At 53.8% G+C, this 12,321-nt stretch overlaps 4 protein-coding genes across 4 annotated transcripts; 2 read left to right on the forward strand and 2 right to left on the reverse strand.

Annotated features, from left to right (window-relative positions):
- Nucleotides 1-1,418: 1,418 nt before the first annotated feature.
- Nucleotides 1,419-2,647, reverse strand: Ade1. Its single transcript, XM_040926009.1, has 2 exons — nucleotides 2,635-2,647; nucleotides 1,419-2,569 (listed from the first exon to the last, which is right to left on the reverse strand). Exon 2 carries the CDS (start codon nucleotides 2,414-2,416, stop codon nucleotides 1,481-1,483), a length of 936 nt encoding a protein of 311 aa, XP_040775988.1. The 5' UTR covers nucleotides 2,417-2,569; nucleotides 2,635-2,647; the 3' UTR covers nucleotides 1,419-1,480.
- A 3,227-nt stretch (nucleotides 2,648-5,874) lies between these two features.
- Nucleotides 5,875-7,569, forward strand: M406DRAFT_258346 (acid protease; the record flags this gene model as incomplete). The annotated part of the gene is made up of 2 exons (XM_040917227.1): nucleotides 5,875-7,297; nucleotides 7,448-7,569. The coding sequence occupies 2 exons, from the start codon at nucleotides 5,875-5,877 to the stop codon at nucleotides 7,567-7,569; spliced, it is 1,545 nt and encodes a 514-aa protein (XP_040775989.1).
- A 75-nt stretch (nucleotides 7,570-7,644) lies between these two features.
- Nucleotides 7,645-8,769, reverse strand: M406DRAFT_322839 (Molybdopterin biosynthesis MoaE). Its single transcript, XM_040919700.1, has 2 exons — nucleotides 8,351-8,769; nucleotides 7,645-8,300 (listed from the first exon to the last, which is right to left on the reverse strand). Exons 1-2 carry the CDS (start codon nucleotides 8,490-8,492, stop codon nucleotides 7,801-7,803), a joined length of 642 nt encoding a protein of 213 aa, XP_040775990.1. The 5' UTR covers nucleotides 8,493-8,769; the 3' UTR covers nucleotides 7,645-7,800.
- Nucleotides 8,770-9,478: 709 nt separating this feature from the next.
- On the forward strand, nucleotides 9,479-11,901 carry M406DRAFT_258757 (uncharacterized protein; the record flags this gene model as incomplete). Its single annotated transcript, XM_040917251.1, has 4 exons — nucleotides 9,479-9,589; nucleotides 9,638-9,868; nucleotides 9,941-10,001; nucleotides 10,244-11,901. Coding segments are annotated over 4 exons (2,061 nt in total), but the record flags the coding sequence as incomplete, so codon positions are not given.
- Between the last annotated feature and the right edge of the window lie 420 nt (nucleotides 11,902-12,321).

Below are 12,321 nucleotides of genomic sequence, written 5' to 3' on the forward strand. Positions count from 1 at the left end.
AAGCGGAACCCGCGTCGGTACCAGGAGGAGCGATCGTGTGTTGGACCAGGATGGAAAACTACCCATCGTCTAAAGTGAGTTGCTTGTTGTGATTTCCTCTTAACAGCCATACCAGCATATGCCAATAAAAGTACACGGACGACTAACACCAGAACAGAGAGCATATATATCGCTGCCACACGTTACCGGTCTATTGTCTCCGATGCCATAAGGTCTTCAACAACGAGGACCTGCTTCGAGAGCATTCGTTGTCGGAAATTCCCTGCCAGAAGCGCCACACAGCGCAGTCGGCCGAGCCCACGTTGGAAGGCATAGGGCTGTCTCAGGAGAGACGACTCAGGAGTCGAAAGAGGTCAGAAAAGACGGAAGAAGAGAAGTGGGTGGAGGTATACAAGATATGCTTTCCAGACGATCTCACCGTGCCTACCCCCTGTAAGCCGAACAACCTGTCAACATTGTTGTATACCCATGCGTTTAAAAGGAAAATTGGCATAAAAAGGCAGGAGGGCAAATGCTGATAATGATTTGAATCGCTTCTACATCAGACTATGAACTTCCGACCCCAGCTGAGAGCCCAGCTGCCAACAGGACGTCCGAACTCGCGCAGTACGAGGAGTTTGTTCGCAGCGAGCTCCCGAGAAGAGTCAGGTCCGAACTAGAAAAACGGATCGAGCGAGAACTGATCCCCATCGAAGAGAACCTCAAGGGCCAGCTCGTCGAGATCGTACGCGACCTGCAGCTGAAGCTACTGGAGGAGTTCAAGGAGCCCCGGAAGCACTGCCTACAAACGCCAGACGAGCCAGATGAGAGCTGGGTGGCAGTACCACCCACCTGCCTCGCTCAGTGCCACTCTCTGGTGCAGCAGCAGCCCTCGAGTGACTTCGCGCCGGCCGGACCACCTTCAGTCACCTCTTCGTCTCTGCATCAGCCACTGGACCCCTACCCATTTTCACAGCGAGGGTTGAGCGGTGACGACTGGGCCACCTCGGACGGCCTCATGTTCGGGTTTGCACCAGAGGCTGAAGATTGGAGCGGGCTATGGACCTCCGCAGACCAAATTTCGACCTCAAAGGTATCAAGCTCGGCGGCGGAGATCGGGTTGGCCAGTAGCAAGAGCGTCGATGGAAATGGTGGTATGATGTTTACAAGGGCGAACCAGCAACATCTTGCTGGAACGTACCTACAGGATTACCGCTTATAAGTTGCCCTGCTTTAGGACCACTATGATGTGTGTTGTTTGAGTGTTTTGTGTAGAGGCTTGAAGCACATCATAGTCTTTACACGTCGACGTGGATTCATGTTTTAAATAAACGTAGGAGTCAGTGGCCAACATGCGACTTAAGGACCTGAGCACGTAGCTTTGAGAGGTATCTTCGCCATGATGGAGAACAAACACAAACAAACGGCAATAAGTGTTTGAGTATGCATGACTTGAAGGATAAATAAAGAGACAGTCCTGCACCGAGAGACCACCCCCAGTTCAGAGGCCCTCCTTGACCAATGCATCCTCCACCGTCGTCCCCGTAAGTCTCTGGAAAACATCCTTGTACTTCCCCAGCGTCGCTTGCCTGACCTCCTCGGGAAGGCTGACTCCCTGCTTGCCCTTCAGGCCCTCCCTCGTCAGCCAGTTGCGGATGATCTGCTTGTCGAAGCTCTCCTGGTCCCTCCCGACCTCGTACTTGTCCGCGGGCCACATACGGCTCGAGTCGGGCGTCAGACACTCATCCACAAGCACGACCTCGCCCGTAGCCTCGTCTAGCCCAAACTCAAACTTGGTGTCGGCAATCAAGATGCCCTTCTCGCGGGCATGCGCGGAGCCGGCCTTGAAGACAGCCAGGGCCAGCTCCTCGATCCGCTTGGCGTGGTCTGGGTTCCCGATGATCTCGGCGGCCTTCTCGGGCGTGATGTTTTCGTCGTGCTCCCCATACTCGGCCTTGGTGCTGGGCGTGTAGATGGGCCCCTGCGGGAGGGCCTCACACTGGCGCAGGCCCTGAGGCATCTGCATGCCGTGCACGGTGCCGTGGGTCTTGTACTCGTTCCATGCCGACCCTGCGAGGTAGCCGCGCACAATGGCCTCGACGGGGAAGATCTTGAGCTTCCGCACCTGCATGCTGCGGCCACGTACCAAGGGGAGCTCGTCCTGGCTCAGGCGGTCGGCGGGCGGTTGGAGGGTGACGAAATGGGTCTTCAGACCTGGGACCTTCTGCGAGAGGAGGCGGAACCAGAAGGCACTGATCATGGTCAGGATGGTGCCACGGCCGGGCACGCCGTTGTCCATGATCACATCGTAGGCTGAGGTGCGGTCCGAGGAGACGAAGAGCATCGTCTCGGCGTCGAGGTCGTACAGGTCGCGCACCTTGCCTGACGCAACCTTGGGGAGCGACTTGAGGTCGATCGACAGGACTTGTTCGGTCATCTTTGCTGGTTGGCTGTTCTCAAGACAAGTTTGATGGTGATGATGGTGGGAGGTTGGTGGACAAAAGAGTCACGGCGATGCAGCCTTTCCTGCACTCTCGCCGATGTGAAGACGATTCAGTTGAATTGGTGGTCACTCAGCTGATGAAGTTGTCTGCAAGTTACTTTTTAGCTTTTCTGGCCTTGAAAAGAAGATGACTCATGCTTGTTTGCACCTACCTTTTTATATGGGGAATCTCATCCTCCAGGGTTGGGCCTTCTCTTTGATGTTGGCAGATGGAAATTGAAAAGAGAGAAGTCGCGAGTCTTGAGTCGTGATACAACCACACCACCTGAAAAGTTTGCGATTGGCAAGGGCGATAGCGGAGAATCCATCAAGTATTTAGTGGCGGCTGTAACCGCAACTGCAGCGACTATTCCTTGACCGTTCACCACCAAAATGAATCAGACTTTTTTCAATGTTGAATTTTATGCTGTTAAGCCAGGAGTCCTATGTGAGGTGCCTCGTTGTGTCACATATCATGTTGTAGAAGTTTCCAAGATGTAAAAGCATGGTGTTTTTCGTCTAATGGTCGCCAAGCAGCACCACTGTTGGTCTAACTGCCTTGCCTGCCATCTGCTGTGTCGTTCAATGATAGGCAAATTCATTTCATAGGCCCACTGGGCTCGCAAATCTGATATTATGAGATGAAAACATTCGAGGACACATTTTTGAATGAGATTGTATCGCATTTGACCTCGGAAACATCATCTGTGGTGCTCGAATTACTCAATCATCTGTGCATCATTATTAGTTGATCCTTGCTAACAATGCCCACAATTATAGACCGGGAGACATGAAGCCTTTCGCAATAAGTACTTGAGTACTTAAGCTTAAATAAATAGACTGATTTACTAATAACAAGTATACGGAGCTTAAATGCGAAAACGTCTCGTCGCTGGAGAAAAGGAACGTCCCTAATTTGTCTCAGCAGCAATAAGGAGATGCTAGTGGAGGTACCGGAGTGTCTTCAGTTTGCTAATGGAACTCATAGTAAAGAGGTCTATACCCAAGTTGCAAGATATTCAAACCTATAGGGACGTGCAAGAGATGGGACATTGCTACCCCGGACTTGAAGACGTTGGAGACCACTTCGACATCAGGACTCAGTCTTTCGAGAATATCAATAGTGTTTGATTTCCTTTCTCTCTTTTATCTTTGCTTCTAAGTTCTGTTTCCCCAGGCCCATAAGAAAATAATTGATGTGATCTGTGTTTTCAGGCTAGAGGCTCTACAACATTGAATTGAATCCGGAAAAGATTCATTAAAGGGCTCATTAAATATGCGAGAGCCGATGAAAATGAAAGAGCCTAACCCCAGTGCGGCTCAAGGTCTCATTTTGTAAATTAATCGATGCGACTGCAGGGGGGGGGGGGCAACTGGACTGGAAAGGAGACGCAAGCTGCAGTCCTCGGGTCGAAACCTTGCGAGCTCTCAGACACAATGATGAGTGTTGTTGAAGTTGGCAGAGCTGAGACTGGTAACAACACATGCGAATCAGAAGGCGCATACCAAGGTTGCATCAAGTGAGTTACGCGGTGCGGACGACCTTCGCGGCCTGGGGGTTGCCGGGCACAGTCTCCCTTGCTGCAGATAATTAATTGGATTCCTACCTTTCCAGCCACGTGCAGGCGACAAAGGTGGGTTTCGAATCTCATCCAGATCAAAGCTCATCCCACACGGCATCAATTCTCGGCAGGTGGTATCCTAGAGCAGATGTGATGCATCTGTGCGGTGCTTTGAGAAACACACCCGCATTGACATAGTACGAGGTAGTGTGTGGTAGTAGGACAGGATACGAAGTTGCAATAGAGAAAGAAAAGCTGCACAGCATATCAGCAATGGGCTGGAGGCACGTGCAACATCTCGCCCTCTAAGGCGAGAGGTGGCCACTGGAACTGGCTCGTCACGTATGAGAGTCGTTAATTAGTCGATGAAGATACCTGGACTGTGCTGCTTTAGGTAGAGTGCACGCCAGGCAGGCAAGACGTGGTCGATCCGGCTAAAACGGCAGCTGTGGGGAGTACCTTGTCGTACATAGCAATGAAAAGGAGAGACATGCGATATTGGCCGCTGAGACAAAACGAGACAAAGAGGGATCTCCGGGAAGCTGAACTATGTTGCCATTTCTGCACGTTTTGTACGCCACAACGCGAACCATGGAGCGAGAAATGTTTCGTTGGGAGGCCGCAGCCAAAAAGGGACCTCTTCCGACGTGCAATTTTTGCCGTCTTTAACGGAATTATCACGATACCAGCTGGTATGTAGGTCAGTCCCCTTGTACCATTAAGACGGTACTAGGAAGACCTAGGCCGAGTTTCTGCCAGGTCGATTACCAAGGGGGCGATTTAAGAGGGTAGACAAAGAAAATATGGGGGCCACGCAATCATGAACATCCGCCCCAGGGCGGGAAAAGCGCCGGGCACCAAGCCCTCATACGTTTCTCTACCAGGGGCGCCCCCCCCCTGAACGACACGGTACTTTACTTTGCGCAAAAGTCACAAGACACGGTCGAACCAATAAAGCTAGCCCATATGCTGCGTCCTGCCAAAAGATGTACGCCAGAACGAGAGAAGGGAGTGTGGCCCCGGCGATCTGGCCAGATTTTGTCCCATCGGTTGGTACCTGAAGTAGGGCCCATGGATTTCTCTCTTCTGGTCTCTGAATGGTCCAGCAAATAGTTTAGTTCCAACCTGGTTGGGGGCTTTGCACTTGCACTCGCGCCCCGGTTGGATTCGCCGCAGGATGACGACGATGGAACCTATTCCCACCTGCTGTGCAGACCTACTCACATGCTGACGACCTGCATGTAGCAAGGTGCTGATCCTCTACCTACCCAGCAGAGGTCCTTTTTTCTTTTCGTTTTCTCACTCACTCTAACCCTTTCCCTTGCAAGGGGAAAAAAGAAGGAAGGCAAAAAAAAGCGAATACGTAGTATGTGATGTCAGTACTTTTCGTCGATCCCCACAAAAAGGAGAGCCTTCTATTCACAACCGATCCCCGAAGTGAGAAACGTTGAGCGCCTCATTGTTTTGATTTACTTTTTGACGACTATTCATAAATTGTTTTGAATCACCTCAGCTTGGCCACTGCAGCTCAGAGTCAACTGTTGTGTGTCAAACACCAGAGAAGCTGTCACACCGGATCGGAGTGGCTTGAAGAAGAAGAAACAGGAAGTGGTATCTGCATATTCAGCGTCGCCACTCGTCTTGATCTGCACGGCAGTACTGTAATCATTACCTGCTTGAGTCCGAAATTTGCAACGACGCCACAAGACAGCATTTCTTCCTTTTGAGCTTCTTGACAACGACGACGACGACTGGTAAATATCCTCTGCTCAGCACGATAACTGCACCAAACAAGCGATCCTCGTTCACTGTGCTCCTCTCACCCCTTCCCTCATCTGCCCTTATCCCGACATGAGGCCAGGTGACACAGCTGCGCTCCTGGCGCTGGCGTCCACAGCCGTAGCAGACGTTGTCACAATACCAGTGGCCAGAAGTCCAGCCAAGTCCGTCCAGAAGAGAAACCCTCGACTCAGCAAGCGCGCCACCCTCACCGAGTCTCTGGTCAACAACATCACCGAGGGCGGCTACTATGCGACGGTCTCGGTGGGCACACCCGGGCAGACCCTGACCATGGTCCTCGACACAGGGAGCAGTGATGCGTTTGTCATCTCTGCCGATGCCGACCTGTGCACGGAGAAGAAGCTGCAGGTCGTCGACCAGGAGACCTGTGGGGCGACGTACAACGCCTCCGAGAGCTCGACGTACAAGGACCTCATACCTGGCGGGTTCGAGATCGAGTATGCCGACGGGACCACCGCGGCGGGCGACTATATTACGGATGACTTCTTGATTGGCGGCAAGACGGTCAAGAACCTGCAGATGGGCCTGGCCGACAAGACGGCCGTGGGCACTGGCGTTCTGGGCATCGGGTTTGAGCTGAACGAGGCGGCCCAGGCGGTCTACTCGAACCTGGTGGTGTCCATGGTGAACCAGAGCGTTGTGAGCACCATGGCCTACTCGCTCTACCTGAATGATTATTACTCCTCGACGGGGAACATCCTGTTCGGAGGAGTGGACACGGAAAAGTTCATTGGCGACCTTGTCGTCGTGCCCATCCTGCCAGACGCCGAGTCCAAGAACTACAGCAGCTTCACGGTCGGCCTGACGGGCCTCTCGTTTGCCTCGTCCAACGGCACAACCTACAACCAGAGCCTGTCCGACGACGATGGCAGCCTCGACTCCATCCTCGACTCCGGGACCACCCTCAGCTACCTCCCTGATGACATCGCCACGTCCCTCTTCTCCGCCGTCGGCGCCTACGAGTACACCGAGCTCGGATCCAGCCTGGCCCTCGTGGACTGCAGCCTCGACGTCGAATTCACCTTCCGCATCAACAGCACTGCGTCTATCGTCGTCCCCCGCGACGAGCTCGTCTTGGACGTCATCTCGGGGGACGAGGTGCCCACCTCCATCCCCTTTGCCAACCCGTGCCTGTTTGGCATCCAGAACATCGGCGACGAATCTGACGAGTCTGGTGGTGGCGGCGGCGGCGGGCCGGAAGGGACAGGAAGCGCGGCGCGGCAGGCCGAGTATGCAATCCTGGGCGACTCGTTCCTGAGGAGCGCCTATGTCGTCTACGACCTGGACAACCTGCAGATCGGCCTGGCGCAGGCCAACCTGAACAGCACGAGCACCAACGTGCAGGCCCTCAGCGCGGGGGAGTCGAGCATGCCGGCCTTTAGCGGTGTGGCGAGCCAGTCCGCGAGTAGCAGTAGCAGTAGTGGTACGTCGACTTCCACCACCGGGACGAGCACAACGGGGACGAGCAGCGGAAGTGCTTCGGGTATGTTTCTGTTGTTGTCTGCGTTCAGACCAAAGCACTTGTTTCCTAAATATTACTTTCGTCTTCTTGGCTCTTCCTTTTCTTCTTTAACCATCACTCTTCGTCCCAGTCTGGGTACTCTCTGCTAACATTTCCTCGCAGCGACCTCGACTAAGAAATCAGCCGCCATGGGTCGCAGCCCACCTACATACGAAGGTCTCATGAGCGTTGTCGGGATTACGCTTGCATTTGCCATGTCGGGAGGCCTTCTTTTCTGGCTGTAGACAGTTCTAGATATCATCTTAGCTGGGATCATTCAGACACTTCTTTGGGGGTATCAATTGGCGATTTCTTGTTTTGGAGGATTTGGGGAAGCAGTACATACTTAGATAGCAGATACAAATATGAGTAAATGAATGCCATGTGGCAGAATAAAGCCATTCCTTTTCCATATCGTCTTCGGTGTGTGCGTGCGCGCGTGTATGTGACAGTTTGATGTGTCTGTCAAACATAATTCAGGCTCCAGGCGGCACATGAGGTTTTGGATTGACCACCGGGCCATGGCCTCTCTCACCCGGTCTCCTCGCCCTAATGACCGGGCCCATCGTTTCCGGAACCACCTTCTGCTCCTCTTTTCCCTCCACAACACCGCTGCTCCCAGCTGGCGGCACCCACTCCCCCAGAACCCCGTCCCGGTTCGCCCTCCACACGCCTCCCTCTTCATCCCCGACGAACCTCTCCAGCTTCCAGATCTCGGCCCTTGCCTTGACCTCCTCAAGGCACTCCTCGCCAGCCCGCCACGCGGCCTGCCTGTGCGGCGACGACACGGCGATCAAAATGCTCTCTTCGCCGATGGGGACGGGCCCGAGGCGGTGCACGACGGCGATAGCCTTTAGGCTGTGCTTCTGGCGGATAGAGGAAGCGATGGAGTTCAGCGTGGTGAGGGCGAGGGGGACGTAAGATTGGTAGGTTAAGTCAAATACGGGGCGGGCGCCGAACGTGTCTCTTGTTGTGCCTTTGCAATTGTGAGAGGAGGTCATACAGGAGGTAATATGAATAATGTACCTGCGAACAAAACGATTGCTCCTGCTTCTGGGCTTCTTACACGGTCCATGATCGACTTGGGATCGAGGACATTGCGAGTGAGAGCCACGTATATTCCTGGCTCGTGCCGTTCAGATGTTGTATCGGCATTTTCAGTGGTCATTGTTGTATATATGCAGGTATAATTTACTGGCCCAGCGATTGATGAACAAGGTCTCAAGGTCAACTCCGAGGGCGTTGTGGAAGATCTCAACTGAAATAAATTGAGCACTGACGAGGTGGGTGATCGTTTGGAAGTTGGAGTATTCTAGAAGAACGTTGATGGCGCACAGTTGCAAGATTCAAACAAGGATGAAACTCATACAAAGAAGTGAAATATTGCAAGGGAATGGTATTAAATATTGTACGAAGATCGAAGTTAATATTGAAGTAAAAGCAAGTAATTCTGACATATGTGATGAGGGAAGAAATATGGAGTCTGCCAGTTTCCCTCAAGGGCCGGGCCGCTTTCGGCAGTGGGTTGCTACTCCCCTGCTTGAGCACTGCAACCTTTGGAGCTCAGCGCCAAAACCACCTTAAAGTTTGGCCTGACATCAAGCAACAGGCCCAACAACAAACAACTTTTGATCGCGAGCTCTACTGCAATCTTGAGCCTCGTCATTTCATCCTTCTTGGCTTTCTCTCTCTCCCTCTCCCCATTTTCCCTGCTGCTCTTCGTCTATCACCAAAAGTTGCAAGCAATGTACGACGACGACAGATCTCGATACCGATACAGGTCACAGTCTCGCGACCACGACTACGACCACAGCTATCGTCGCAACTCGAGGTCGCCTCGGGGACGACGTGATCGAGGAGACGAGGGCGATTATGACTACCATCGCTCGCGGAAGGGTAAAGCCGCATTGGGCTGCAGACGTCTTCAGCCTGCAGTGCTTGTTTCCCCTTGCATGTCTGCCCGTTCTTGCTGGCTAACTCTGCGCCCACACCCACTTTGAAGAAGACGACGAAGGTCGGCGCTCTTCTCCCTCCGGCTTCCATCATCACCACGCGAGGTCACACCGCTACGACAGCTCTCTGCCCTACGACGACGACCTGGCCGACCACCGCGACCGTCGACACCCTCACTCCCGTTCCCGCTCCCCTCGCCGGCCAGTTGGGCCCGGTCGGCCCTCGTCCACGATCATAGTCGAGGGCTTGCCTAACGATGCCACGGAGGATGACATACTGGACGGCTTTGCGAGTGCGTCTCCAGACGCCAAGGTGTTCAGTGTCGACAGCGTCAAGGTTGTCCGGCTGCGGAACAACAAGCGCGGCCGCAGGATCGGGTTCGTCGAGTTCTTCAACGTCAACGAGGCTGCACACTTCCTTGAGTTCCACCACCCAGGTCTCGAGTTCCAGCTGGCCCACTCCCGCGGTGTGGACTCGGAACCGATCAGTGTGGGCATCAACTATAGCCGCGGGCGGGACGACGAGAATGGTAGGGACGAGCGGGGGCGGGATGATCGTGGCAGAGACGAGCAGGATTGGAACTGTCTCGAGGTGAGCATCCACACTGCTGCTCGAGCGATGCGATTGCGAGGTTGAAGGCGATTTTCTAACGGTGCTGGGAAGTGCACGTACTTGAACTACAACACGAGGAATCGATGCCACAGGTGTCGCGCAGCGAAACCAGGTGAGACTTTTCCCCAGACTTGCATTGGTTCCCCTGTAGTTTGACGAGTCCCTTTTGGAGCCATCACACAAGAAAGACTGTCATATGCCACGACTTGTCTCCCACTGGCGCTATTTGTGGCTGAAGACGAGACTTGCTTGGCCAAAGAAGGAAGGGTCTCAAGTGTCTATCTCTTGAGGCCTACAAAATGATGACACATGTACTAATACTCTTGTCAGATAATTACCCTCGTGTACGCGAAGACGTGGCCTCGTACGGCCCACCGTTGACTGGTGAGACCGATGAGTGCCCGCAGCAGATTCCTTCGCAGTATCTCGTCGTCCGTGGACTCGATCCGACAATCACTGAGGAGCTCTTTGCTGAAGGCGTCAAGAAGCTCTATGTCGAGGCGAGGCCGGAAATGAAAAAGGATACCCAAAATAAGCTCAAGTCGACGGCACCCACTGTCAGAACGGCGAGTCTTGGGGCGAGGCCAGATTCTCTACGGCGCGTCTTTCTCGTGCGCGACAAGAAGACCGACGAGGCCATGAGATATGGCTTTGCTGAGTTTGCGACACTTGAGGATGCGCAAGGTGCCATCGCCAAGTTCCGTGCATCACCAAACATCACAATCTCCTCAAAACCCGTGACAGTGGGCTTCATCCACACAGGTGTCTTCATTCCCCATTCTGGCCAAGTGACTGAAGATAACCGCCACTACGTCTTTAGTCCGATCTACAATCGGGACATCTACCTCAAATACTGGGACAATCGAGTCTACCCCAGCGCTCTGAGAGTCACAGAGGATCACGTCGACACATCAAAGAAGTCTGCCTCGGACAACACAGGCAGTCCCGAAAAGCCCGGAGTCACAGCTCCTGACGAGGTCACGACTGCACAGGATCCTTCTGGGAAGAAGATGAAGAAGTTCAAGCTCGGCCAGGCGGCAGCCAAGCCTGCTGTTGTGATGGGCACGCAGATGCAAATGTGGGCCAAGAAGCGTGCCGAGCTTGTGGGACAATCACGAGCCGTAGCCGACGACAGCGTCGAGCCGAGTCCCATCTCGACCGAGCGACCGCTGGTGGTGAAGCGGGCTCGGACCAAGGAGTCCTACACATCCTTCAGCGACCTGGACAGCCTGTCCTGCATGCTCTGTATGCGAAGATTCTCGTCTCTAGTGGCTTTGCGTGACCACGAGACCCTGAATAGGGAGCACCAGGCGAACAGGGCAGACCAGGAGAAACGAGCTGCTGCTGGGGAGAGGCTCAAAGCCGCAGGGAAGGCACAAAATATCATCACTCTGCGTGTTGCTGCGAACAGCACCCCGAACATCCCCTCTGAAAAGGTGTACACGTCCTATGCGGACAGAGAGAACTTGCACTGTCTCATCTGCCAGCGCAGGTTTCCCAAGGCAGGTATGCTATCACTGCATGAACGCGAGAGCGAGATGCACCGCCGCAACCTAGCCGATCAGAGCAACATCGACCGGGCGATCTCGCAGCTGGCTCGCATCGGCAAGACGCCTCGCAAGATGGTGCCAACCAGAAAGGGTGCACAGTACCGCGATAGGGCCAGAGAACGGCGACGAGCTTACAATCAACCCAATGCGCCAAGGCGGAAAGTTCCCTTGGAGCCTGCACCCGCCAACAAGGAACCCGAGAAGGTCGCCGCGCCGTCAAAGGGCGCGGCACTCTTGGGCAAGATGGGCTGGACGGCTGGCGAGGGCCTGGGTGCTGACCGCTCCGGGCGAACAGACACCATTGCCACGGATGTATATGCTGCGGGCGTTGGTCTCGGCGCCGAGGGCGGCAAGCTCGGAGATGCAGCGACCGAGGCGGCGAGGAAGACCAAAGACCACTACTCTGACTTTGTCGAGGTCACGAGGAACAAGGCGAGGGAGAGATATGAGAAGCTGGGATGACTTGATAGTTTTCCTTGATTTCACTAATACAATCCGGCCACACGAGAGGGTGTGAGAGAAAAAAGACAAACGGTCCCCACCTTGTTCAATCTTCGGGAATCAAGAGTCTGTCACCTGTTCGACTTTTCTGCTTCGGGGTCTTCCACTGGTGAGTCCAAGGCTCGCATAACTTCGGCTGTTGTACTTACTCTGGCAGAACACACCCTTTTCTGGCCAGAAGAAGTGAAAAGTCTCTTGCATGACAAAATATTTAAATCGACAGGAGTATTATCCCTGTCTTATCATGCCACGAATGAGTGGCATTGGATTGGTCGACAGCGTGAACTATTTCAATGCACCATCACTATGAAGGCGCACGAAACCTTTTTGTGTCCCGAGAACCATTGAAAGACCATTCAAGGTATCGTGAAACGAAATACA

This window comes from Cryphonectria parasitica (genome assembly GCF_011745365.1).
Source record: "Cryphonectria parasitica EP155 unplaced genomic scaffold M406scaffold_5, whole genome shotgun sequence".
Lineage (NCBI taxonomy): Eukaryota > Fungi > Ascomycota > Sordariomycetes > Diaporthales > Cryphonectriaceae > Cryphonectria > Cryphonectria parasitica.